This window comes from Megalops cyprinoides, chromosome 14 (genome assembly GCF_013368585.1).
Source record: "Megalops cyprinoides isolate fMegCyp1 chromosome 14, fMegCyp1.pri, whole genome shotgun sequence".
Classification (NCBI taxonomy): Eukaryota; Metazoa; Chordata; class Actinopteri; order Elopiformes; family Megalopidae; genus Megalops; species Megalops cyprinoides.
Window position 1 is genome coordinate 11,904,368 of NC_050596.1, and position 27,830 is coordinate 11,932,197.

General features: G+C 45.0%; 1 protein-coding gene across 1 annotated transcript; it reads left to right on the top strand.

Annotated features, from left to right (window-relative positions):
* The first annotated feature begins 611 nt into the window (after positions 1 to 611).
* On the top strand, positions 612 to 26,678 carry si:ch211-132g1.7 (prostaglandin F2 receptor negative regulator). The gene is made up of 9 exons (XM_036545396.1): positions 612 to 884; positions 5,529 to 5,894; positions 7,232 to 7,639; positions 8,688 to 9,077; positions 14,739 to 15,161; positions 16,043 to 16,453; positions 18,316 to 18,423; positions 24,850 to 25,152; positions 25,351 to 26,678. The coding sequence occupies exons 1-9, from the start codon at positions 839 to 841 to the stop codon at positions 25,500 to 25,502; spliced, it is 2,607 nt and encodes an 868-aa protein (XP_036401289.1). The 5' UTR covers positions 612 to 838; the 3' UTR covers positions 25,503 to 26,678.
* Positions 26,679 to 27,830: the final 1,152 nt, after the last annotated feature.

Genomic DNA, 27,830 nt, shown 5'->3' on the forward strand with positions numbered 1-27,830 from the left:
TGAATACCAAAGTATTTTTAATTGCAACAATTTTCTCGGAGAAGTGATGCATTATATGAAAGAAGTGCAGGGCTGCCAATAATTTTGGCCATGACTGTATCTCCTGTGAATAAAATAAATGCACGGTGCGCCGTATCACAAGGTCATCGTAAAAGGCATTCACCATTCTACTCCTGGTGATACGTTGCGCTCCTGTGTAACAAACCAGAAATTCTGTCCGAAAATGTGTCAACACTCAGTCTCAACCTATTATCCTTATGTGCAAATATACAAATGTTCTCTGTTAGAGATGTGCCGGAGCACAATTACTCTGACATCGTGTACTGAGTACCATCACTACATTAACATTGCATTAACATGAATACAAGAAGCACCCATTGCAATCTACTGTTATAGTGCAGAACTATTACTGAACCACGGTAATAACCTTTGCACTGGTAGATTTATTGTACGCTAATTACAGGAGGAGCCCAGTTTTCAGATGCCCACGTTAGTTCCGCCTTGTCAGAGTCCATGCAATCCAACTCCTTGTGGCTGCGTTAATCGCTGTCGTTTCTCCTCCCCTATCCCAAAGTAAAGAAATCACTTCCGGACGCCGCGGGATCGGTCCCTTGCCGGGTTCCAAACGGTGACGGGAGCATAACGTGAGTCACTCGATCGGTCCCGGTTGCGTTAGGACAGACACACCAGTCGTTTTTCCTTAATGGGAATCTCCGCGAATACCGTACTTATTCCCCTGCAATTTGAGGAAAGTGTGGATTTTTTATAAGAAGCTACAAGGGCCCCGGACGGTGCACTTGGATTTTTTTTAGTTCAGAAGAGAGAAAACCCTTGCGAGATGAAAAATACAGTCTTTGTTTACTTCGTTTTATTTTTAATGTTGGGTAAGTTTTTTTTTTTTAATTATTCACTACATAATTCCATTTGGTTTGAGTACTGTGGGCATTAGACTATGGGCATTAGCCATAATAAATGGATTTCAAAAACGGCAAACAATGTTTTTTATTATATATATAAATGGTTATATAAATTGGGGTCATATTATGTAGTGAGTAGCTAGCTACGTCTCCACAGTGAAATTTCATGCGTACATATTTCGTGAATTTGATATTGCGCGGGGTATTTAAAAGCAGGTCTTCGTAGTGCAATTGTCGTTTACGAGTAAGCGTACTCTTGGTTGCTCAGAATAACAGCTTCATTTGTGTTCTCATTTTTGCCGGGAAAACCCCGTGGTTCACTCTGGGTCGGTGTTTTAGTCCGAGGTTAGTTAATTTAAGGTCAGAAAAACACATTTAAAATGCATATTTCATGAGCGCAGCACGTTTCCATTTCAATTCCAGTGGACTGATAAGAATGAGCTCCCGCGCCTCGTCTTACCGCGCAGGTCGGGTGAAGACATTGTCGATTAAATTGATCACATCAGTTATGTAGAAACATTATGCAATATCAACAGATGCCTTATTCTAAAATGAACGAGATCAGTATAATTTACGCTTGAGCAGTTAAACAACTGTGCGCACATTTGACCATGGAAATGTGTCTCAATTAAAACTCATTCTAGATAAATGTTATCTTCACGGGTTCCAGCGTTCAGGCGTACAGGAAGTGGGAAAGCATTGATTAATCATGCCATTTTCACTTGCTGAATCCATAGTCTGCCTGTAAGCCTTACTGTAATGTACCTAACTCATCAGCACTGACAGCAGCCCCGGTCTTTTAAAGGCTGCTGATGAGTGATCAGTCTCTCGGTACTGGAGCTCTGGATAATGGAGGTTTTGACAGGAGAGCTGTGTGGAGAAGTTTTTCGACGCTTCAGACTGAAGTGCACTAGAAGCTCTGTTTGAGGACTCCATACTTGAATTAGTGCATTTTGTAGGTTTAAAAGCACATACTGTCAATATGATCTGCATTTAAATTGGTGTGTGTGTATGTGTGAGTGTAAGTGTGTGTACATGAGTGTGTTAGGTTTTGACTTCTCCAGTATTATGTCCGTAGTATTAATGTGTGTGTGTGTTGTGATGTTCACCAGTGTGATTACGGTAGACTACCCAAATTCAGTGATGTGATGCACGCTAATATGGCTATCAAAGAGTAGAGAGTCTTGGCCATCCGCTGGGCAGTGGGCATGTCACCTTAGCTGAAATTAGGACAGTGAAAGGATCAAGTTTCAGGAGGAATAGGCTTGTCTCCCTGCAAGTAGCCTATGTGTTGCCTGTGTATTTGAGAGATCTGTGTCCATCTTAGATTACATTACATTATTGTCATTTAGCAGACGCCCTTATCCAGAGCGACTTACATAGGTCACAATTTTTACATGTTATCCATTTGTACAGCTGGATATTGACTGAGGCAATTCTAGGCTTAAGTACCTTGCCCAAAGGTACAGCAGCAGTGCCCCAGTGGGAAACTAAACCGTAAACCTTTATGTTTGGTGTGCGGCTCCATACCACCATGCTACAGTGCCGCCCCTATGTATATGTGCGTCTCTGCATTTTGTTTGTTTGTTTGTGTTTGTGTGTGTGTGTGTTTGTGTGTGTGTGTGTGTGTGTGTGTGTGTGTGTGTGTGCATGTTTGTGTGTGGAATGTGGGGAATCCAGTTTACCATTTTCTTGTGGTGGAAGTGTGCTATTGTGGTTGTGGAATTTGTAACCAGTGGGTAGCTTTTTCGATTCCCCATTAGCGCAACACTGTCATTCCCTCGAACATCTTCTAAGCAAATTAACACTGTAGTGTAGGAAAACTGCAAGTTAGAACACCCTCTGTCCCGTCTCTTCTTGCTTCCTGAAATGCAAGAGGGCATAAAGCCCACGTCCCACTTGGAGAAGGAGTGGGAGCGTGCATTCTACGCTTCGTTCCTCTCTGAGGCCTGTCCACCTGGCTCGAGGCCGACCCATCTGAGAGGGTCAGATGAGTGAAAGACCACCCATCTGTGATACTGGTGACATATTCACTCGTCCTCACGCTCACCATAGTGACTGTGTATGCAGCTGCTGAGCCACGCTGCTGTTTGTATGGCATCTCAGTGAACAGCACTGACTGAACTCGGAGGAGAGGTGAAAGAGCTCATACTCAGTGTGAAGTCGCTCCGACACTGACCCTGTTATTTGAAAACTGGCACATACGATCGTGTTGTGGAAGTTGTGGAGTGTAACCACTGGGACAAAACATTACATTTTAATGTGAAATCCTTTTAGTGATACCATCAACTGACGTGTACTTTTTTCCCACCAAGGCATTATTCAGGTTCTGAAACTTAATTCAAACGTGATGTTGATATAATCTTGATGTCTTTGAGAGTTTTGTTTGCCGTTACATTAGTGACCTTTCCATCATACCCCCACCCACACCACTTAGCCCTGTTTCAGGTCGTGATTTGATGTTCAGCTGTAAAACTCCATGCTGTTATCCTTTGGTATGTTGTCCTGTGGTTGTGGCTCTGTGTTCCTTGGCACCCAGCGGTACAGAGATAGTGTTACAGTGGGTGTTCCTTGGGGGGTGTATGAGAACACAGAGCAGCTTTACTCCACGCATAGACTCAGATAAGCACTGACACTAGACCCATCACTCTCACTCACTTATCTTCAGGCTTGCGTACAGAGATTAACTGAAGCTGGTTCAAGAGAACAGCGGAGTTAGTGTTTAGTGTAGTTGTAGCCTATTTAGTCTAATTAGGTTTTGGTTTGATAACGTACTGTACAGTACCAGTCAAAAGTTTGGGCACACTTTTCTTTCTTTATATTTTACTATTTTACCAAATTTAAGAATAATAGTAAAGACATTGAAACTATGATACTACACAAATAGAATTATGCAGTGACCACAAAGTGTTATATCACTATCTGTATTTGTCAAAGGAACACATTTCAAGCTTTTAAGCATAAGTCTTTAGATCAAAATGTCTTTGAATGAATATTTCCTATTATCTTAATCAACTGTAATCAAACATTTAACTGGTACTGTAGTTCTACTAGCATTCATCTGAAGTTCTGTTAGCTTGGGTTCAACAGTAGGTTAAGTACTCATCTGTATGTTCTGTCAGCTATATATAGTACTCATGTGTATGTTCTGTCACCTATATATTAGGAGTATGTTAGCTTTTGTTTGTTTTTGTAATAGTAAGTGTTTGTCCTTTTGTAAAGTAAGGTAGGCTAGATAGTGCTTATGTCTGACTGCATTGTATAGTAGCATAAATGCTTCTCCCCCTTAAATTAGGTGAAGCGTAACCGTCTTGTGGTTATGCTTGGTTGTGTGGAAAGGTAAACCGCAGCGCTCATGTTGAGTCAGGCATAATCAGAGTGTGATTATAGGCATGTGTTGAAACAGTGAAGCACATTTCACATAGACATTTCTTTTTCTGTGGCTGTGCAGGTTTACTGAGAGGCATGTTTACCCCAACCACAACAGCCACCGCTTATATTTCAGATATGCCAGAGGTGTTCGCACAGAAAATTGATTCAGGCTAGTTCACTGAGCAGATACAATAGTAGTTTGGCCCAGACACCAGGTGGATCGAGCAGAAACAGGTGTCTTTATCCTGTGTAAAATTCCACTGCCAGAGAGTTTCTTTGCAGTGCATTCCTAGATGGGTAGCACAGGCTTGTTGTTATGGATTTGATAAATCGTAGTGCAGTCAAGCCCTCAAGCTCCCCCTTCAAATAAGTTGACTAACCTGTCCCAACCAGTTGTGGAGATCTAGAAATTGTTGCCTTTGTCACTGCTTCTGAAAGCTCTACAATAATAATTTTCTTAGATTTAGATTTAAGTAGAACTCAATCTGATGCTTCTCTTCCTCCTTTTCAACATATTGAAGAGCTCCAGGTATATGTATGGGTTTTTCATATCTGTTATTAGACTGACCACATTTAAATATGTACTTTGATGCCTGCGGGGGCAGTCAGTATAAGTTCAGCAGCGTTTTGCCCTTTGCTTTGAATAACTAATTTAAGCAAGTGTTTTCATTTGGATTCTTATGTGGCATTTTTTGTAAATGGCTGTGAAAGTGAAGCATGGATGAAAATGGTGTAACATAAATTTGTTACCCAAAGGTCAGAGTGAGGGACGTTGCTGTTGGCTGGAATGCCCTCTGCCATGTTTTTTTATAGCATAGCTAACGATATAATCTCTGCAAGAGGGTGCAGTGTATGCAGGTGACCAAGGAGAAACACTGAAATTACTGAGGAATGGTGACTCCAGCAGTCTGTGAGTGCATATGTGGATTAATCTGTTGGACTGGTACTTCTAAATGAAGTGCCTTTGTGTCATGACATCTTGTGACCCAGTTCCCCGGTTCCTGACTCCGAACTGGTCCTGACCCCCCTGCCAGTGTGATTATCACACATGTAGATCAAATTAAAGTATGAATTTCCTTTTCCAGCATCTGCAGAAAACTACATTTAAACCGTAATCCCAGAGAAGAACCTTTATTCAACTGTACCAGTGAGTTCAGATAGAATGCCCTTGCTTGGTACTTTTAAGAACATTACTAAATAAAAGTTTTATGTGTGTGTGTGTATGTGTGTCTTTCACAGGGCTCAGTCAGGGCAGAGTGGTGAAGGTCGCTCAGGGCCCTCTCACCCGCGTGGTGGGACAGCCGGTGTCGCTGCGCTGCGACGTGTCGGACTATGACGGCCCCCTGGAGCAGGACTTCGAGTGGCAGCTCCTCAGGGGAGACCAGTGGCTCAAGATCATCTCCACATTCGACGTCACCTTCACGGACCCCTCCCTCCAGGAGCGCGTCGACAGCCACGACATCGCCATGGAGAGGCTTGGCGACAGCGCCGTGGAGCTCAGGATCCGGAGTGCCAGGGCCGAGGACAGTGCCATCTACCGCTGCAGTACCCCCAGCACTGACACGGAAATCAGCGGGAACTACGAAGCTGAAGTACAGTTGAGAGGTAGGCCCCGCCAATCGCCATTTTTACCGCAGCACCGGAACGTGTGGCTTCAGCAAACAGAAAATATGGGAAGCACCTAAATGACGCTAACAGATAAGTAATGTATTTCAGTAACATAGTCACATATTAACAAATGAGAGGAATCATGTGTTAGTCATATCTTTAAGAACAGGGGTTTGTGGATTGCTGTATATAGATAGATAGGAAGGTTGGGTTAGGGTTAGGGTTAGGGTTTGGGTTAGGCTGTCAATTAAAACTGTTACCTGATAAAACAGTTTAAACATTTCTTCACCTTTATTCGTTTGCTTTGGCAGAACTTATGCCATGTTTTGGCATAGGAGACATTGAGGCCACCTTCTTCAAAATGCAATAGCAGTGTACCACCAAGGATTCAGTCAAACAATTCAGCCCTTTCATAATCACCAAAATCTAACTCTAATCCTTGACCATGTGTTCATAACCCCTAACTCCTAACCCATGATTAATAACATTTAACACTTAATTCTTAACCCCTAATACCTAACCTCTAATACATAGGCCATAACCCCTAATTCATAGCCCATAATTCCTAACCCCTGACCCTTAATGGGTGTAGCTGTTTATCCTGAGGGCAAAAGAAATGTACTTTCTTTTCTTATTTATTTGAATTATTCTGAAAAGAAAGCATGTTTTTTGGGGTATTTCACATGGCTATTGACATTCTGAAATCAGAATGTCAGAATGTACATCCATAATAATGAATCCATATAGCTTCCTCTGTTTTGGTGATGTGCTGCCTCCGTGCCTCCAGGCTGGTGCAGGAACTATCCACATGATGAAGGCATTTTCTCACTGAGGGTCTTTCACCCTCCCTCCCTTAAACAGATTATTATGTGCATGATCTAAACTGCTCATACCTGGTGTTTAGGCCTGCCTGTAGGAGCTCTGTGTCTGTAGGAACTCTGTGACAGGATACACAGGTGAATAAACCGGTTTTAACTGGAAATGCCTGTTGACTCCCGAGAGAGTGATGAGTATTGAGCTACACTGGGGGGTGAAGTTTAACAGTACAAAAAGCAGCAGGCATAACTAGAAATGTTTATTGTACATGAATTTGTATTTAAAAATGAATATTTTTGCACTTGTTATTCACATTGGAAAACATATACCATGTATTATGTATATTACATTAAGTTTTATATAGCACTTTCAATTAAAACTCAGGGCTTTGATATGTAGGTGTATCCACAGCATATTCAGATATCAAAATGTACACTTTGTGCCCACACTGGGCTCCTTTCATCTGCAACAGGGAATGGTGGTGTTGCTCATAATATCATATTGTTTGTTCTCTGCAGTGATTGGGGACAGCCTCAAGGTGGCACCGTCGGCCCCTCCAGCCGTGGTCCCAGAGGGCAGTCCGTTCAGCCTCCGCTGCAACGCCACACAGAACTCATCGGAGCGCACCCACCTGTCGGTCACCTGGTCTCTCCGGAAGGGGGCGTCCTCCGAGGACATCCTGACCTTCGGTCCTGACGGGAAGGTGACAGTGGGGAGCAGCTTCGCCCAGCGCTACACAGACGGGGGGCTGCGTCTACACCCGCGGGGGGACGGGGAGTTCGGCCTGGTCCTGACCGAGGCCCTGCCCGCCGATCAAGGCGTGTACGTGTGCACGGCTGGGGTGTGGGTGCAAGAGGGGGCCAAAGTTTGGCAGAAGATCCAGGAGAAGAAGGTGGAGATGGGAGAGGTTCGAGTCACTCCCACAGGTATGTTCATCACTGCAGATAGGCTCCTGTCTATTGAATGAAATGTACAGAATGGAAGTGCATCTCTGTCTATGTCAGGAGCACATTAATAGAATGTACAGAACAGTTCTAGTTCCTAAACAGCAGTGATTGAAGGCATTCAAAAGCTCACAACTGATATTGGAGAGAATAGATTTATTGAATAGATAGAATAGATTCAGAACCTTTATTTAAACTCTCATGAAAGTATTGAGTCTGGTTGCATCCATTCCAGATTCCATGTTGGACAGGATAGTTAAGCCAATCAGATGCCACTTCTCACCATCCCACACTGTACTGTATCTATGGAGAGGCTTCCAAAAAAGGCCAGGAAAGGACACTTTGGCAGTGTGTTCGCTGTGTCTACCTGTTGATGGATTGAATGGTCCACAGGCTGTAGCAGTGTTTCACAGTTAGTCACCTCTTTTGGCTGCCCTCTTTGTATGCTCTAGAATGTAGCCTCATTCCTGTGCTCACCCAGGACAGAGCAGTGGTGTTTGAGCTCGGGTTTCCTAGGATACTCCTGCCGAGTTACTGTAAAACTTCCCTCACCAGTGCACAACTTTTAATTAAAACTCGAAAAAACGAGGGTGGTGGAGCAGTCGGAGAAAAAAATGGAATCCAACAAAAGCAGAGAGGAGAGGAGAGATTATGGCCCTTGACCTTTGAGTAAATCCTGCTTCAAATAACATTGTAGCCTGGCAGTAGCAGGAAGCAGGACTGTAAATTCCAAAGAGGTTTCAGTATTCCTGTAATAGGGACATTTTCAGGCAGTTATTTTACATTCCTTCAAGGCAAATTCCTGAAAAATGCAACAAAAAAAAAAACGTCATCTGTTATCATTGTGAGATTGTCAGAGTAGCCTTCACTCACATGTCAAAGTACAGTAACTATTTTTATGTTGTGGTAGCTCCATATTATGCTCTATGTGCAAGTTTCATGTGAGCGCCGTCTCATTTTATTTGCACGATCCGTTAGTGCCCTTTGCTCTCGTTTAGTCTATGGAAATGTTCTTTGCCCCTTGTTTCAGCTCAGTCAATGACAGTCACTGTGGAAGACAACACCACTCTAAGCGTGGCTGAAACCCTCAATTTGACCTGCACTGTTGCGGCTGATGACCTTGATGCCGTCAGCCTAGAGGTCGCGTGGTTGGTCGTCCCCAGCGCTGGGGCTGGCTCAATGGGCCCGCAGGTCCTGGTCCAAATGGGCCGCGACGGGGTGGTGCCGGACGGGTCGGAACTGGTGGGGGTCAGCCGGGTGGAGGCGGGATCGTTCAGGTTGGCCATGCGTGGCGTGGAGCGGTCCGACTCGGGGCTCTACTCCTGCCGGGTACGGGCCTGGATCCAAAAGAGCAGTGGGGAGTGGTACCAGGCGGCAGAGAAGACCTCCATCCCAGTCCAGGTTCTGGTCACTCTAATAGGTGAGTGCTGTTTGCTGCTTGCTACATGTTCCACTTCTCAGCGTGATGATCTGAGATGCCTGCGCTCAATGTGTCTCTGTCTTCTCTTGCTTTCTCATATGTCACAAACTGCTTTCAATCTTAAAACGCATGAGTCATCACAGAGCCAGTGACATTGCGGCACTTGCTATGATTGTCCATTTGTACATATGATATATTACTGTATTGGTAATGTTTACAATTAATTATCTTTGTGCAGCCTGCCAGGTTATTTAACGCAGAAGTGCTCTTGTAAAGATTTTAAAGTGATGAGGCAGTTAATGAAAGAACTTCTCCTGGGTCAAAGGTCACCCTCCCTGAAACTCTCATTCCTGCTCCGTATATCCTCTGGCTTCAGGAGCCACTTCTCTCTGTGATGGAGATGGGTCACCTTTTAACCACTGACTGCGTCACTAGCACAGGCGTTTCTCCTTTCTCACCGTCATGTAGGATGTTACAGGTCTCTTGTGCAATGACTAATGATTAAGCCTAATTAATGGCAGCAATGAAGAACTAGTCCTTCCCACACCCAGGTAGCCTTAGCGAAGAGGACTGAATGGAATTTCGTCAGAATAAATCTCTGTATGTGGTTGTGTGGTGGTGTGTGTATATACGAGAGAAACCACTGTGACTCTGGACCCGCCATGTGTAAACATCCATTCAGTGTGCTAAATTGTATGAAATGGCTGACAGGTCTGGCTGCAGGTTATCTGGTAATTATACATCTGGCTGGTGCCCTATCACCCAGTAATTTGCTTTGCCAGTCTTAAAGACTCAGGTTAATGGACTGTTATTCTTTCCCTATCCCACAACTCCCTGCTGTGTGCAACCACCACATCACCTTTCTCTTCCTCTTATTTTTCCGTTGGATAATGGGTGGGGGTTTACACTTGACTTATCTATGCGCTCAGCATTGGAACAGCATGTGACACACCACTGTCTAGATAACATCAGATCCTACGAGATTACAATGGCACATGTCCATTTCAGCCAATCAAGGTAAGCTGTTCCGAGAATAAGGAGTGGGCATTACTTGAGTTTTTTAGACCTCCTGTTTCTATTAAGCCAATGTAAGGCCAATGAGCTTACCTTCCTTTCAGTCTGATAAGACAGAAGCATTATGAAACAATATTGTGATTAAACAGAACAAGAGAAGCTGTTGCAAGCTACGGTTAGTCAGTGTGACCCACCTTTTTATGAAAGTAGCTAGCAATGTGGATTTTCAGGTTATTCCAGTGTGCAACTTTGTCATTTTAAGCTGACAGTAAGTTATACTCCTTTCATCTTCCATAAAGAAAAACAGCAAAAGGGGGGAAAGCAGTTTTGTAGCAATTTTTACACATTCAGTGTAAATTCAGTGTAATCTTAAAGTTGACACACAGAGCTGAATTTTGATGATGTTTAAAGATGTTTTTATTTGGTGAAACACTAGCTGAGTCCTACTTTCAGTTCCCCATTTTCTCACTTCTTTACCTACATTTACATTCCATTTATGGAAAGCAAATCATTTCATGCCGATCATTAATATCAAAAGCAACTTAGCTGTGATAAATGAATATGTAGGTTTTTGTGTTTTTCCAAGACACCCTCATCTCCCTTCAAAGCGGAAGAAACTGACTCCCAAATGTTTCCATGTGCAGGTCTGAGGAGGAGGAGGTTGAGTCTCCGGCCCTGAACCAAAGCTCACCTGTGAGAGTTAGATTACCATAGCTGTGATATGTGTGATTTGTGTGTCCACATCCATTCGTGTGAAGGGAGTGATTCTTCAAACGGTCCCTGAGGCCTTTCATAAAGTTACATGGGACAGTGATTTTGACAGAAAACGATCCAAGGTTGGTTGCAGGTGGATGAAGTCACGTGGTGACAGTGGGCCAATGAGGGACTAATGAGGGTTGTTTTTTCAGTCCGTTGTGTAGAAGCCCTGTGGGCTGGAATCCCTCCGCGCTGTGCTGACTTAATCTCTCCATCTCTGTCTGTCCTCACCCTCATCTCTCACTGCCCTCCCGTTCATGACAGGAGGGAGGGAAAGTGAAAGTGTGTAGAGAAGGCACCGAAGCCCCGGGGCAGCTGGGAAGCATTCGCCCCTCTTGCACGTGGTTATGCCACATGCGTTTCGCGGCAACAGGGACTTTCTCCGGGTCTGAGAATGACTGTCACATTCCATTATAGTCAGTGGTGTCTTCTGTACCATCTCGGGGTTCCTGTGTAGCACCCAGCCTAGTTTCTTTTATCTCACACTGCTGGGGCATTCTTTAATCTGCTCAGAATTGATGTGCCAAACCACAGAATGGCCCAGAAAGTTCTTGATATGTGTAATTCTGGTTTGGGAAGTGTGTCAGAGGGAACACGGCTGATGGCATGTGCTCTCACTCTGACATCATCACCAGGCCAGGAGTGTTAACCGTAAGACAGCTTGCACAGATTCCCTCATTTCAGTCTGAGTTCACCATGACTTTTGGCCTCTCCCACCTCTCTCATGCTCCATGTCTATCTGCAGTGGAAAAATACATTTAAATTAGCACCACACACTGTTTCTATGGTTCCTCCACCACAGGCTTCTAGGACTCTGCTCACTACTTATTTGCATCCTGCTGGATCCTGGAGCTGCAGTCATTTACATTTAAAAATGTACAGCAACACATCCTAATAAGCTCGTGTCATGCTACAACCAAATTCTCGTTTGACGTTACTGAATCACCGACATCCTAATATGTAACTGACAATGCGCTTACCTGACACATTATTGGCTTTGTGAGGGATTATCACTGGGTGTGGTCTTGCGTTCAGTAGTTGTGGCCTAAATTCCATTGAAATGTGCAGTGTTAGTTCTGAAGATTTGACATGGGAGTAACTGTATACCTTTCCTGGGTTTATTGCTGTTAGGGGAACAACCTGCTGCCCTCGGAGGACTGTTGTTTTCAGTTTCTTGTTGCTAGAACAGGACGGTATCAGCATAGCCCTGAGTTTGGCAGCTTTCCAAACTGCAGGGACTGTTAATGATATGTTACCTGTTTACATTCCTGAATTAAACCTTAAACATGTATTATCAGTGTGTTACACTCTTTTGCGACCCCAACGAAACACTGTGTTTTGACTGTGTATCACATTCTTTCGCGTCATTACGACAACGCTGTAGTTTAAACCTGTAATGTCAGGTTGTTATGTGTCAGTGAATTGCATCTGTCCGCAGTCTGAGAGGGAACCTTCTCAGCCATGCTAGTCACAGTCCCACAGAGAGAGGGGTGTTCTCACTGAGACCCACCCCATAGAGATAGGTGCTCTCACTGAGATCCACCCCATAGAGAGAGGTGCTCTGAGACCCACCCCATAGAGAGAGGTGCTCTGAGACCCACCCCATAGAGAGAGGTGCTCTCACTGAGACCCACTCCATAGAGAGAGGTGCTCTGAGACCCACCCCATAGAGAGAGGTGCTCTCACTGAGACCCACTCCATAGAGAGAGGTGCTCTGAGACCCACCCCATAGAGAGAGGTGCTCTCACTGAGATCCACTCCATAGAGAGAGGTGCTCTGAGACCCACCCCACAGAGAGAGGTGCTCTCACTGAGACCCACCCCTTAGAGAGAGATGCTCTGAGACCCACCCCATAGAGAGAGGTGCTCTGAGACCCACCCCTTAGAGAGAGATGCTCTAACTGAGACCCACTCCTTAGAGAGAGATGCTCTAACTGAGACCCACCCCATAGAGAGAGGTGCTCTGAGACCCACCCCTTAGAGAGAGACGCTCTAACTGAGACCCACCCCACAGAGAGAGGTGCTCCGAGACCCACCCCACAGAGAGGGGTGCTCTCACTAAGACCCATCCCATAGAGAGAGGTGCTAGTGTTCGATCTAATACCTGTCCCTCTGAGATACAGGCATACAGCGGTCCTTTTGGTCTGTCTTTGTGCCATAGCCATTATGTTGCTTTTTTGCAGTAGATTAAAGGCTGTCACTTAACATAGGTTTAAGGGATTTCAGGTTTGAACCTGCTCCTTCTTCAGGTATGATTACCTCCCTGGCCGTTTCAGTGCAGGATCTTTTGTTCTAGATGGCTCTTGTTTACTTCCCACCCCTGGATGATAAATTCAGAAATTACATCTCTGTAGCTTCCTTGAGTAAAGCTAACATTTGACCTCCACATATCTCAGAAGAAACTGTTGCATTAGGTTTTTCAGAGGAACAGGAAGAGTGGGGTGCGGTCGCCCCTATCTCCTGATAAACTCATTGGCTCATGTTTCTGACAAATGAACAAGTCAAAAGGTGCGGGAAGTGCACAGCTGTTTCTTTCTACCGCTGCTCTCACCGGGTGCACATTTAGGGTCACAACAGCGGAGTCACATGACCGCTGATAAGCCCTTTCTGCTAAACCTCCCTCGATCCCACTTTGTTTTCTTCAAAAAGAATTGTTCTTCGGCACCAGCCCTCCTCCTTACTGCCCGGCATTTCTATGGTAACAAACACCCCACATCCACATAGGTCATTCAATAGTCTGCTTGCGCCCCTTGAGAACGACCTGAAATGTGAAAAGAAACCAAAGCCTTTATTTCGGCCTCTGTGTAACTGCATTGTGCTTGGATGGTTTGGAGTATTGTTACCTGTTCAAATCCCAGGTGTCAAGGCTAGTTACTCTGCCTCAGTCACCTCTAAAAAGGGCACCAGAGAGAATAAACTGTGTAACTTTTAATCTTCAGGAAACCTACTGAAAGCTGCCCCTCCTCACACATACATACAGTAATAATGTAATATTGGTTTGGATTTCTTGAGAGGCCATTGGCAGGAACATGGTGTGCAGTTTAAATTCATTTCTCCGCCCACTCTGCTCAGTTATCTTACAATGAAAAACACTTCTTCTCTATGATATCTCACTTCAGACAAATAAACCAACTTCCGTCTAGCTGGGCCTCGCGCCACCTTGCTGTCGCACCTGGGCTTGGCCATTCTGTTACTGCTGGGCAGTTTGGTGTGGAAAGGCCTCTGGGTTGCCTTAGGAGGATAGAGATTCCATTCAATTCACTAAAGAGCTACAGAGAGAGATTCACAGGGCACAAAGGAGAGGTTGCATGTATTGCCCATTGTGACACTCGTGGCATTTTTAGAGTTAATGTGAGCATTTTGGAAGGACAGACTAAACCTGCAGCTTTGTTAATGGTTAACTCAGTGACAGTATTCTTAACAGCTCTTGCTTTCTGATTTATAGCAACTGTGTGTGTGTGTGTGTGTGTGTGTGTGTGTGTGTGTGTGTGTGTGTGTGTGTGTGTGTGTGTGTGTGTGTGTGCCAGCATGCGAGCATGTACATGTACTGCAGTGTTGAGGTGCTTGTTGAGGTACATGTACTGCAGTGTTGAGATTTTTCTTTCTGTCCCTCCAATTCAGATGCGTGTCATTGGCATGACCACAGCAGTACTACCAAAGTCATGGATTTAGAATGAATATAAGCAACAACGACAGTGCTATCAATTAATGGACTTATTGTAGAAAATAAGAAAAAAAAAGAACTACAGTCCCTTCACATTCTAAGAAAATGTTTTGGCAGAATGTCTATGTACTGTTACACAGAACTTGTGTTATATTCTCTCTCTCTCTCTCTCTCTCTCTCTCTCTCTCTCTCTCTCTCTCTCTGTCTGTCTCTTTCTCCCTGTTGCAGAGCCTGATTTCCGGGTCACCCTCGGAAGCATTGTCACCCCGAAGTTCTCCGGGGACCCCACGGAGCTGGACTGCAGCGTGACAGACGTGTCACGGCTGGGGGAGGGGCGTCTGGGCGTTTCCTGGCATTACACGGAGACCACGCCCAGCGACGCGCCCACGAGCACGCACGCCATCGCCGCGCTAGACGAGCAGGGGAACCTGCAGCTGTGGGATGAGTACCGCGAGCGCGCGGAAAAGGGGCACCTCGCCCTGTCCAGGGTGAAACCCGACACCTTCAAACTCCGCCTCCTCCACACCCGGGACTCCGACAGGGGAGCCTACTCCTGCACCGTCTCCGCCTGGACGTACTCCCAAAAGGGGGGCTGGAAGAAGAGCAAAGACGTGCGCTCCGACCGCCTGGACATAGCCTGGAGCTCCAAAAGTATGTAATGCCCTCTCGAGTCCGAATGCATCTAGGGTCTCCCCCTAATCAGTGCAGTAGTGCTGTGTATATGTCTGTGTGTCTGTGTGCAAGTGATTGGATGTGAGTGTGTGAGTGACTGTGTGTGAATATGTACAGGGTGTGAGGGCCGCAGCATTTAGGGGGGTTAGAAGATGGAAAGGGGGTTTTTCCTGAACCCAGATCATTCTGCCCCCCACCCTACCCTCGTTGAAGCCCAAGGACACTCTTCCCTCTAGTCTCAAGGGTCCAGCATCGCAGATGGATTCTGTGAATTTTGTATCCGAGTCAGACTTTCCACCCCTTTGAGGGGGCCATTCTAAATGCCTTCCATTGTTAGTGTTCCTCTTAGTCTCAGTGCCGGTCTCACGAAACAGAGTCCTCTCTTGTCAAAAACCAGACATGCAAGACTTCGGTCACCCGCCACAACACAGAGACAGCACTCACTGCTCAGTAACCCACTTTGTGTTTCCTCATAGCATGATTAGATTATCTGGTATTCTACTTTGTTGCGATGAGGGCATTTTTAATTGAAATTACAGCAAATACAGGGAGGTAAAACATAAATCAATTCTTACACATAAAAAGTTATGTGTTATGTATAAGTTAAGGAAGGATACCACAGTGACTTTAAACCACTGACTGATGTCCCTCAGTAAGTCATTGTATTTCTGGTTTTCAAATTGTGTGTCTCTGTGTTGAACTCCTTCAGTAATGCTTCTGTATGACTGTCCTGGTACAAAACCCCTTCAGGAATAACTGTCAATTTGTCCTTCTACTTATCATCTTCAGTACTGACTTTCAGTCTGTCCTTGTATTAACTCAGTAATGGAGAAATGGTTCTGTCCTTCTGACCTATGCAGACCCAAGCCTTGGTGTGGTGGCCCGGCGTCTTCGGGAGACGTCCTCGGCCGGCTCCACGTTTGAGATGAGCTGTCAGGTGATAGGGCAGAATCTGCAGAACCCGGAATACTCGGTCCTGATCCAGGTGGAGAAGACAGTCGGGGGACCGACCCGGAAGATCCTGTCTCTGAGCAAAGACTCCATCCTGCAGCTGGAGGACTGGAAGGAGTCGGGCCGGCTGGACAGTGTGGTTCTGGAGAAGACCGGCTCACGCGAGTTCCGGTTCCGACTGTACGGAGCACAGGTCTCAGACCGGGGGTTCTACTTTTGCGATGTGAGCGCTTGGACACGTGGTCCAGGAAGCGGGAACGACTGGACCAAAGCCATTAGCGCCGAGTCCAACAAAATTGAAATCAGCTTTCCTGAAACAGGTAATATTCTACAAATCCTCCATGCACAGGTAACCCTGTGCACCTACTCCATGCACAGGTAGCCTTGAATACCTCTTCTACGTACAGGTAACCCTGTACTCAGCCTCTGTGCACAGGTAACACTGAATAATACTACCCTTCTGCTCTTGAGTTTAACCTGGAGAAAGCCTTGCATTCATTACAGTCATAATTCTGTTTGCCTGCATTGCAGATTGCTTTAGCCAAGGTGACTTCCTGTGCTTACAGCTCCATTCTGCAGAGATTCATGTCAGCACCTCCTACCAAAACCACACATGTTGTCCCAGTTATAGCTTTAGCCATATTAGCATTAGCAGTGACCCATATGTGTGTGGTTTTTATGTGAAACATATTGCCTCTGTCATCGTTTTTGCTACATTAGCAGTAGCAGTGACCTATATGTATTTGTTTGTATATGTTGTAAAGTGCAGCGTCCTTGTATGTACATTACCTGCATTAGCATCAGCAGTGACCCATGAGCGTGTGTGTGTGTGGGGTGGAAAAGTAGGGCAGTGACTGCTTCCCAAAAGCCCTATTGTCAGCTGTCTGTCACACACTGTGGTCTAGCCCTACTCCTGCACCAGTATCAGTGCTAAATTTAAGCTTACATAAGCTTACAAAATTACAGACACCATGGATATGCTTTGTCTCTCTCACTCCCTCTCTCCTCTTTCTCTCTCTGTCCCTCTCTCTCCCCATCTGTGATTATTCAAGATTTCAGATTCAATGTGTTCCCTTGGCATGGCTTTATAGTGTGAAATATTGCCAAAAATGCTACAATAAACACACAAATGTATATATTTATATAACGGTAGTGCAGTCATACAAGTATAAAAGAAACACACTGAGGTGAAACAGAGAGAAAAAATGCTTTGTTGAATATAAAAATAAGTGAATAAATAAACATAAAATAAAGAACTTGGGCATGTTGGGGGTGGTGTTTTTGGATGTCTATCCTCTGTCCCTAAGGCTGTGGAAGGTTTACACATGCTGATATGCAAAGTTTGCTCCTTCTTCCCTTGAAGGAATGGGATTTAACTGTTTTTAACAGTTTAAGAGGAGGTTAAACTGGAGTGTCTCTGAATTTTGGAAAATAATCTTTCCTTGTGTTTTTGTAAGTTAACAAAGTGCATTTCTGTCTCAGTTACATGCAGCTCACAATGGCTGTGCAGGGTGTTTATGTTGCTAGGCTGTGGTCAATTGTAAAAACTGTAAGTTTGTTCTTATAATTGGTCTTTCTTTTGGATGTTTTCCTTTCACTTTTTGACTATTTAGGTCCCTATGGCATTCAGGTTTGTTTAGTAATAATACCTTGTTTGTTCAGTTTTAAGCACATTTATTTTTTAAAAAGAATGTTCCCTCAAATGTTGATTTAGGTCATTTTTGTGTGTCAGTAGTTTGGATGTGACGTGAACTGGTTCCAGTTTGACTTGGATCAGAAAGCCTGAGAACCATTTAGCTCAGGGGGTCCTCTATCTATCACTTCACTGTTGGGTGGGGTAGTGGGGCGGAAAGAGGGTTTGTTTTTTGTCTTCCACTCTGTCAGAATGGACCTCGCCCCTGACAAACACCCAGTCAGGGCTTGAGGTACGAATCTGCCAGTTTATTTGGAGTCTCTGCACTGCAAAGCAATGATGCATAAACACTTCTTACTCTGCACTGCGGGAGAGAGACAGGTTCAGACCGGAGGTACAAAGGGCATCTCCTAACGCCGCCCTCTCCAAGGAAAGACATAGAGCAGGTCTGGCTTTGAAGGGCAGTCAGCCAATTCACTGCTGGAAGACTCGTCCGAGAGAAAACTGTGACCTCTGACCTTTTTGTCTTTGTGTGTGTCCTTCACACAGGGCCATCTTTCAACGTGTCCATCCGCTCAGACACCACCAACGTCTTCCCCGGGGAGACAGCCAAGATGCAGTGCGACGTGACCATCCTGGGGCCGACTCCCAATGCAGGCAAGTCCCCCACTTCACAGCCAAGCACTCTCTCTCTCAGCACAAGCAAGCCCCTCCCCCACTCCTTTTCCCAGCCAAGTACTCCCCAGACAAACACAAGCAAGCACCCCACCAACGAATACCCCCCTCCAAATCAAGTAACTAATCCTGCTCACAACAAACTACTCTTCCTCTTAACCAAATACTTCTCCACAAAGCAACATTCTCCCCCTCACCCTTTCAACCAAATGATTCCCACCCCAACAAAATACTCTCCCTCCCAAACAAAAACCCATCCCCACAACTAAATACTACCTTTCACAACTAGGGTACTTCTCACAGCTTATCTTATCTTATCTTAAGTATTCTTGCTTTGTTCAGCAAGTAAGTGGCAACAATGTGATATCACGTTGTTGTGACAATTTTTTGGCATTTTTTCTGGATTTAATCAAATCCATTTCAGCAGCTATTGTGAAACTGTGGTGTCATCGCTGAAATATCAGTATCTGGAATGGTTGCCTAGATGCTTTGATGCTGCACAAATACGTGCAATTGCTTCGTAGGGCAATTGTCATCTCTGGTAGTTTTCACTGTAGCCAAGACAAACAAACAGAAAAAAGTTCAGAGGGTAGAAGATGCAGCATGTCAGACAAAAATGTCAGACAAAAACATTTTCTAAAAGATGCTTTATTTATATATTTTTTGTACACACACACACACACATATATATATATATATATATATATATATATATATATATATATATATAATTTATCTTAATAGCCATGATCCATGAGTAAGAAGCCATGAGTAATCATTACTTATGAATCAGTTTCGCCAAGACCTACAGCATTTTCTTAAATTAATTTAGCTATATCTAGAAAAGCATCTTGGCTAGATCTACCATTTTATCGGAATCTTAACCACATTCCCAGGCTTGTTCTTTCATGTGTCTCTAAACTTGATCCTGGCAACATTTTGTTGGTTTACTAACGATACCTGTTATTTATTTTAGATATCAGATAAACAATTTAAGTACGTCATTAATGAGTTAGTCGAGAGTCTCCTCAGTTTTAGTGACAAACAAACGCAGTGTCATTATGGGGATTACTGACCCCACCCACGGGTGATTTCAAATACGCCAGCACAAGTCACAACAGCACACTGAGCTGATGCCTTGGTTCTGGTTTGGCTTGATCGTGAAGAACCAATGCGAGCAAGCCTCTGTCCAGCTCTGTGGTGTAAAAGTGGTACTGATATTCTCTGCAAGGTGTACGCCATATGTCTTGATTTCTTATCATACTTCCTGATTCTGATCCCTCCTCTAAGGAATTAATAAACATACCAGGGCTGCCTCCTCTTTCCCACCCCCCATTGTTAAGGTACATTCCTATTTCCTGGCCATTCTACTAATCTGCAATCAGGGAGGTTCAGTTACTTCCAGTCCCACTGGAATAAGACCTTCTATGGCTAAAAACAGCATGGCTGTTCCGAAACCTTTGTTTTAAGCCGTGTTTACTACTGTATTAAGCTCAGATTCAGTTGTTACTATTAATATGCAAGCTAGACTAAGTGCTAAGCGCTAACCCTGAAGTTTAACTGAAACCAAATCAGAAGAAACCGTTGTCCTAATTACTCATTTTTTGTTCAAGCAGAGTGGGAAATAATGTCATTTGATGAGCATAGATATGCTGTGTTGATCATTTAATAGTTTGTGTATGAGAGAGAAAGAGGAGACGCAGAAATTAGGAATGTGGGTCCAGATATTAGCAGCTGCTGTGCTATCTCTGTGCCGTTTCTCTGGTGACATCACTACTTTAAAAGGAGGCAGAGAAGGAGGACAAGTGGATATCACTGGAGCCAGAAGAGATAAATCAGAATTAACAAAATTTGTTCATGTTGCATCAGGATTCAGGGATGTTTAGTTTTCAGCACAGGGCATTGTAAATATGAATCATTCACACAGAGATTGTTTTCATCGTGGTCAAGCAGATACATTTGGTTTTTGTCTTCAATCAATGCGATGAGTGTCTGTTCAGTTTTTCTAATTTGGTTCTCTGAACTACACTTGTTCAATTGCTTTATTACATGCGCTTATCCATAAGCCACTCTGCACGGGAATGTCCACTAAATGACTAAACATGTAAATGTGAGTGATCCGTGAGCTGAGAAGCAAACATCCAAAGCTGATGACGTGCCTGCTAATTGGTTCCCTGGAACTCTGGGGAATAGGAAGAATCCACTCATTTTGTTAGTCCAGTTTTTTCATTACTGATGATCTTACACCAATATTTAGGAGCAAACGACATAAACAATTTGGAGTAGCTTGCGCAGCCTCTCGTCTGTTCATCCTGTTCCCCTGTACATTCATCAGACTGGAAGGGGTGTTGGGAAAGGCTGTACAACCACCTTTTTTATGTCAAACAGGATGTAAAAGTGTTGAAATTCGGTATCTAGTGCAGCTGATGATAAAATTTGAGCTGCTTCACAACAGGAGTCTTGTATAGTTAAAGCAGGAGTCTGAGTCCTGTCTCCTCTCCTTTTCGGCCGTGACAACAGCCTTGAAACCCGCAGCTTCCCACAGTCACTGACTGATGCACTGAGTGAGTGGCTCTCACATGAATGACATTTTAAAATAGCCGAGGCCATTGTACAGAATGCATTCGGTTCCTGTCGTACTGAGAGATGAAAGTCCCTCTTCAGGAGCGGTGGCATGGCCGGCGTGATGTCACCAGGTGTTGAAGGCTGTGCATTCCACCCCAGGATGTGACAGGATGCACAGGCCTGCGATTGTACCCTCAGGGACACCTGTGTCATGAGTGGGACAAGTCTGCACTGGAGAGCTGCTCTATCTCAGGGATCTCTGTGAACAGTGAAACCAGGAAGAGTATGATGAGTGTCGCAAACAGAGGAAATAAACGGAGAGAGGAAGTGCGTGTGTGTGTGTGCGTGTGTGTGTGTGTGTGTGCGTGCGTGTGTGTGCGTGCGTGTGTGTGTGTGCGTGTGTGTGTGTGCGTGCGTGTGTGTGTGTGTGTGTGTGTGTGTGTGTGTGTGCGTGTGTGTGCGTGCGTGTGTGTGTGTGCGTGTGCGTGTGTGTGTGTGCGTGTGTGTGCGTGTGTGTGTGCGTGTGCGCGTGTGTATGCGTCTGTGCGTGTTTGTGCATGTGATTATATCATTTGTGTGTGATTGTGTGACTGTGTGTATGCCTGTGTGTGACTGAGTAGGTGATTGTTTCAATTTGCCAGTGTGTTTGTGTGACTACATGTATGCGTGTATGAACGTGATACCTTGTGCGTCAGTATCACAGTTCCGGGTTGAGCAACGCTCTGAGAAAAAGGTGTGTGTGAGAACCAGTCTGCGTGATGTAACAAGATTCTGGCTTTAATCCAGGAGGAGGGCCATGTGATCCTCAAAGATGGGCATTGACAAATGGAGTCCTCTGACTAAGATTCTGAGTGTCCAAACCATCTCTTTCATGTTCAAATAAATCTTTTTAGTTTGGGAGATTTAGAGCAGTGTCTTGTGTAATCTGTTTTTTTCTTTTGACCCCAGAATTTGGTTCTGTACAGAACAAATAGATTGTTTCTCATGTAGTCAAAAAGTAGGTAAGTCCTCACATATCACATGAATACTATCTTTACCGGTTAGTATTAGATGAGGGTTGCATGAGTGTATATGTATCTGTGGTGTGTGTAACCACCTTCCTGGTATGGGTGTGGTCCTCATTTGCCTAACATAAGCACAGGGAACACAATGAGGAGGGGTATAACTGCCCCATTATTCATACTCTTATTAATCATTTCTCAGAGGCATTAGTGTAGCTGTAAATTCAAATCTCAGATGGCATTGTTGACTAAACCATGTCACTGTGCACCAATATCCAGTTCAGATGAATAAATGAGCAACAGGGTGTTGTCGGTGTAACATTGTAACTATGTAGTTTCTAATTAAAATATCTGCCGTTCCAGTGTATTAATAAGAAACAGAGTGGTGGTTTATGGTACAAGTATTATGAAAGACCTGTGGATAAAAGGGTCTGCTTAGCAAATAAATAATATCCCTTGTCATTTGATAGGTAAAAAGAAGCAGAACAGGTCCTGATATGATCTTAGCTCTGTCAGTTCTCCTCCCCTGCTTTTTTATTGAAAAGATAAATAATACTCGGAACAGTAGGGAAAGAATGAGGCCCACAGTCAAAGCTGGTGAGTTTCATGGAGAAATGCTGTGCGACTCTCTGACATAAATGGGGAACAGTCACTTTGGGGAAGTACAGACTGTATTGAATGCCAGTCGGCAGTCCTGTCGAGCCTAATGCGAGGCAAGGTCTTCACATGTGTCGTTATGTGTGCAGGAGCGAGCAAGGCCCGTGCTACATTCCATTCCCCAAGGCTACATTCTATCCCCATAGGCCTTCATCCAGTCTGGCCTGGTCATCATCACCGCTAATCAGACTTCAGATCACCGTTGTAATTAACTGGGTACAGTGACGCAGAAACTGTCAGAGGGAATTTACATTGGTGTGTATCCGCATCTAGGTCTCTTCTTGGATAGCTTGTTCTGTCCCCCCCGAGCATTAGGAAACACTGTGACTATGAGGTTACGCTTTATGGTGTGATCAAAGCGTTGTGCCACGGGCCGTGGGTACTTTTGAAAAAGCGCCACGTTGCTCAAACAAAAGTGCACCTGTGAAAGTGTGGTGCTGATATTCACAGTTTTCACAATACACATCCATATCAAAATTGCATAATTCAGGCAACTCCTGGGTGAAGCTGGTGATTACTGAAGGAACAATGTGACAAAATAGAACCAAGCTGGTTCTCATCTCGTATGGCAGGCAGAAGTTCATCTGGGGCCAGTGGGGAGAACTCCATTGGCTGTAATGGAATGCATACACATTTTTAAACCCTGCAAAATCACAGGTTGGTGTAAAAGCCAAATGAGGGAACAGTTGGATTCCTGGGGCGTTTTATGCCATTTAGGTTCTCTGGATTTAACTGTCGTTTTAGGACAGAAAGGACTTTGTCATTATGTCAAAATGTGCACTGTTCCGTGTCTACACAGTGTTTTTCTATTCTAATCATTTTCACAAAATTGGTTAGTGTCCACAGTGGAAATGAAGCCAGTCCACATGTGTGTAGGTTTGGGGTCTTTTTTTTTGCTTTTAATCAAGTCCAACTAAACTAGTTTCAACACGTTTCTGGATATTGAGATCAGAGCTCTTAAAATGATGCCATAGATTGAACCCCCTGGAGAATGGTGCCAGAGACTTTCCCAGCATGGCTCACTGAGTTTCAGTCATAAATCAGGCAAGACCCTGTGAAACATAAAGCCACAAATCCACTAGGGCTGTCGGCCAAGTAGAAAAAAAGATTTTTTTTATTAGTTAGTCAGTACAATTAAGTAAGTTACACTGGTATATTCAGGAAAACCTGAAACACTTCCCCCCCTAAAGGAACTTCTCATGACTATAAAACTATCTCTTACTAAACTATGAAATAATTTTAAAAATCCAATGGTTTAACGCACTCATTAGCTTTACCTGCTAATTTGTACCTTGCCTGGCCAACCTTTGGAACTTGATCATGCAGTGCTTCTAATATTGTTGACTCTGTATGGTTTTTCTTTTGTGTTATATTGTAACTCACTTGTAAGTCGCTTTGGATAAAAGTGTCTGCCAGATGAATAAATGTAAATGTAATGTAGATGTAAAATTCTGGTCCCCCCTTTTTACAGTGTTTTGTCAGGGTTTCTAATTGCAACTTGCTTACTGGCTAGCAGAGTATTACTCTTTTAGCAATATTGATAAAAGTCTCTATTTCAGCTTCTTCTTTTCAGAGAATTCTGGGACAGCTGCTTGTGCTTATATTCTGTATTCGTCTCCATTTTGCCGTTCAGACTGCCCCTTTGAGGTTAACGGTCAGCTTGCTAATGTTATCATTTTGCGAATACAGTATACAAAACAACAACCCAGATCCAGTCTGTTTGCTTTGGCAACGCTGCATTCAAGAAGGTTAGCAATATGCATGTATGCAACATGACTATTTGATGTTTCGACTATTTTATGGCTTGGTAGGTAGCTAATCTTGTTTCCCTGATGATAACTTGATGACAAGTCTGCTGTTTGTGAAAGACATTCCATACCATTAGCAAGACAGTTTTTGCTTCAGTTTTTAATCAGCAAACCACCAGAGCTCTAATCTTCACACTGTATTTGACACTTCAATGGGGTTCTTACTCTCTGAGGCTTTCTACCTCTTTGAGTCCTCCCACAGTGCTCACCTGTCACATGGAGGAGGTACTTTCTACCCTTAGAGACCGATCGTAGATAAGATAGTTAACAGAAGAGTTGGATTGAGGAACTGCGAGCTGATCTTAGATCTGTTGTCAAGGGCAGGAAGCAGACAGAGCTGTTTGTCCCTCAGTGTTGGTTATCCTTCTGTGTCACAGACGACGTGTCGTACGAGGTGAAGTGGTTCCTCAGCCGCTCCCTGGGCTCGGAGAGCGCCTTCTTGCTGGCCAGCATGGACCGCTGGGGCACGGTGAGGAAGAGCCCGCGCAACAGCAGCAGCGACTGCAGCCTGGAGCGGACGGACGGCCGCTCCTTCGGCCTCAGCATCCACAGCACGCAGGACAGCGACTCGGGCCAGTACCACTGCACCGCCACACCCTGGCTGCGCTCCCCCGACGGCGCCTGGACTCGGGGTCACGACCTCACCTCCGGCACTGTGTTCCTCACAGTCAACCTAGCACGTCAGTACGGTTTAAACAACCTGTGTGTGTGTGTGTGTGTGTGTGTGTGTGTGTGTGTGTGTGTTCATACTGGCGTGTGTGTATTCATACTGATATGTTTGTGGTAGCTGATACTGATATGCATATGTGTGTGTCACTTGTGGTCGATAATTGTGTGCATGCCTAGGCTGATTTCTGCGTTTGTGTGTTGTGTTTCAGTGTGGGACTCCATGAAGCAGCCCTTGCTGTATGGTGCGGGGGCCTCCCTGGCTGTAGGGCTCCTCTCTGTACTCCTCGGGCTGATCTGCGCACGCTGCTGTTACCGAAGGTCCTTGCACACGCCACTGGACGTTCACATGGAGATGGACTGACTCGCGGGGACTCTGGGCCGCCCTGATGTCACGGCAACCGGCGGCTCCCAGCTGATTGATGGTCTGTCCTGTTGCCATGTGGGAGCACCAGTGCGAGAAGGGAATTCTAGGGGCAACCTGGGTCTGTGGAAACGACCACCGAAGTAAAACACTTACCAAGCCTTGACGCACTGCGCTGACCTCAGGAAGACATCTCTGGCGGGAGGACTATCTGCCTTAGTGTCTGTTTAAAACAGAACTACTATTTTCACACTACGAACAGAAATTACTCTTCAGAGCCTTACAAAGAGTGGGGTTTAGGACGGTCTCCGTGCTAGAGAGAGGGGGGGAAAAGGGACAGGGAGCTGCTCGGCCAATCCATGATGAGAGCAGTAGAGAGGCTTGTGCTGACTTCGCGTCCTGGTCCTGCTCCCCTGGCCACATTTCCCAAGTCTTGATTCCTGTCCTTGTTTCCAACCCTGGCTCTGCTTTACCAGCCCTATTCTCAGTCATTAGGTCAATGCGAAACACCTCGTCAGTGACTGCACTGAGGATGCCTGAGGACCCAGGAGCCCAGGCTGATTTCAACCTTGTGTCGGATTACCAGCCCCGAGCTCTGCCAGACCCTCTGGAGAGAGCCCTGCTTTACCTCGGGCGGGGGGGACCTCATTCATCCAGACAGGGTTCTGCAGACGGAGACCTCTGATTCTTGCACCTTCCCAGATGTGACTCATTGCTCTGGTGCTGATCCATACACAGACCATCCGGCCCATGCCCACCCCCACCGCATCCTGAGACCCATTTTAGTCACACTGCTCCCCACACAGCCATTACACACACGCCTTTTGGCCATACAGCTCCCCTTTTCGTCACACCACACCTGTTCTGAAAGCAGGAGGGGGAGGAGCTGAGGTTGGCCGTGTCCCTGCCTGTGTGGGCTTTCGGGTGACTACACTTTAATGGAACAAAGAGAGCCCCACCCCTTAGGGGGTGTTTTGCCCGTCATTCAGTTATTCCCACACGCGCTTTTCCACACACACATTCCCATACACGCTTATCCACACACACATTCCATACACGCTTATCCACACACACATTCCCATACACACGCTGCTGTTGTCAGGCAACATGTTGTTTATGGGGGGCATAGGATGCATAGGAACTATGAAGGGACATTTCTGTTCCCCTGAACCTCTACTTACAGGGGCAACTCCTTAATCTCCAGTGCACCTGAGCCAAAGGGAGTTTGTAGGATTTTTTTTTGCAGTATACTCATTTGGGTTTATTGTTTTTAAAGTTTATATAGTTAATTTTATATGATGGTGCCTAAACAATGTGCATCGGTTTGAATTCTGTACAGACTCCTTTGTATGAATCTTTCCTCTAGGCAAACAGTGAGGTTTTCCATATTTCAGTGATGTTCAGATCCCTCAATGAAAACTAAAATTCCAATGTGACAATAAATGTTTCACGGCCTCATGATGCCGGATGTTCTGATGTGTTTCAGTGTTAAAGTCTTTTCCCCAGGAGACTCTCTCTCTCTGTGCATATTCATGATGTGTGTGAGAGTGTGCATTAGCCCTGTCCCCTGTGACGGATGGATTGAGTGCCGCATCGGCCTAGATTTTATGCCAGATTCGGGGTTTAGTCCTGTGGTGGATTCTCTGGCGCGTTTCCTAAACCAGCCCAGGATCTAGGCCAGCTGTTTTCCCCGCACAGTGTAGTGTAAAAAAAAAAAACGTGATCAAAATTCGGTCACTGTAACAGCATGACTCTGCCGAAGCATTACAGCAGTGCTGCTGGTCCCCCGAAAGACATTTGATGTGGGTCAGTTTTTATTTCACAGTCTCTTTCATGTGGTGACGCAGGGGTTAATTCTGCGGGTTTGGTTGTGTGCTTGTGTTTATTTTCTGCAGATGTTGGTACGTTAATAGCATGTCTCTGTAGCTGCTTTTGTCTCTCCTGCCTGTAGTGTTGCTGTATAAACTCTGACACACACTCGGAGAGAATTGCACTGTACTGGTGAAACTCTGTGTTGTGCAGGAAGGCAACACAGAGTTTGCAAATCGGAGGAACAGTTGTAAGTTATGGATATGAATTCGTTATACACCCGGTTTTACTGATTAATGGAATGTCTAAAAGGGCATTTGTTCTGAAGGCAGACCCACGGCAGCTGCCGGACCGGCTGTTTAGAAGCTGAGAGAAAAAAAATATTTTAGTAAGTCTGACACTTTCCCATATGTCACGCGAATAAGTTTCAGGCCCTGTTGGCCTGCAGCTGTCCATGTACAGTGTGAAGACTTTTGGCCTTTGCCAGAACTGTATAACACCTCCAACTCTGGAAAAAAC

What these genes read in the sequence shown, in the direction of transcription:
- si:ch211-132g1.7 (XM_036545396.1), top strand. Translation starts at nt 839, where the DNA reads ATGAAAAATACAGTCTTTGTTTACTTCGTTTTATTTTTAATGTTGG. An exon ending in CGTTTTATTTTTAATGTTGG is followed by an intron (nt 885 to 5,528) that starts GTAAGTTTTTTT and finishes TGTCTTTCACAG; the next exon opens with GGCTCAGTCAGGGCAGAGTG. An exon ending in GGTTCGAGTCACTCCCACAG is followed by an intron (nt 7,640 to 8,687) that starts GTATGTTCATCA and finishes CCCTTGTTTCAG; the next exon opens with CTCAGTCAATGACAGTCACT.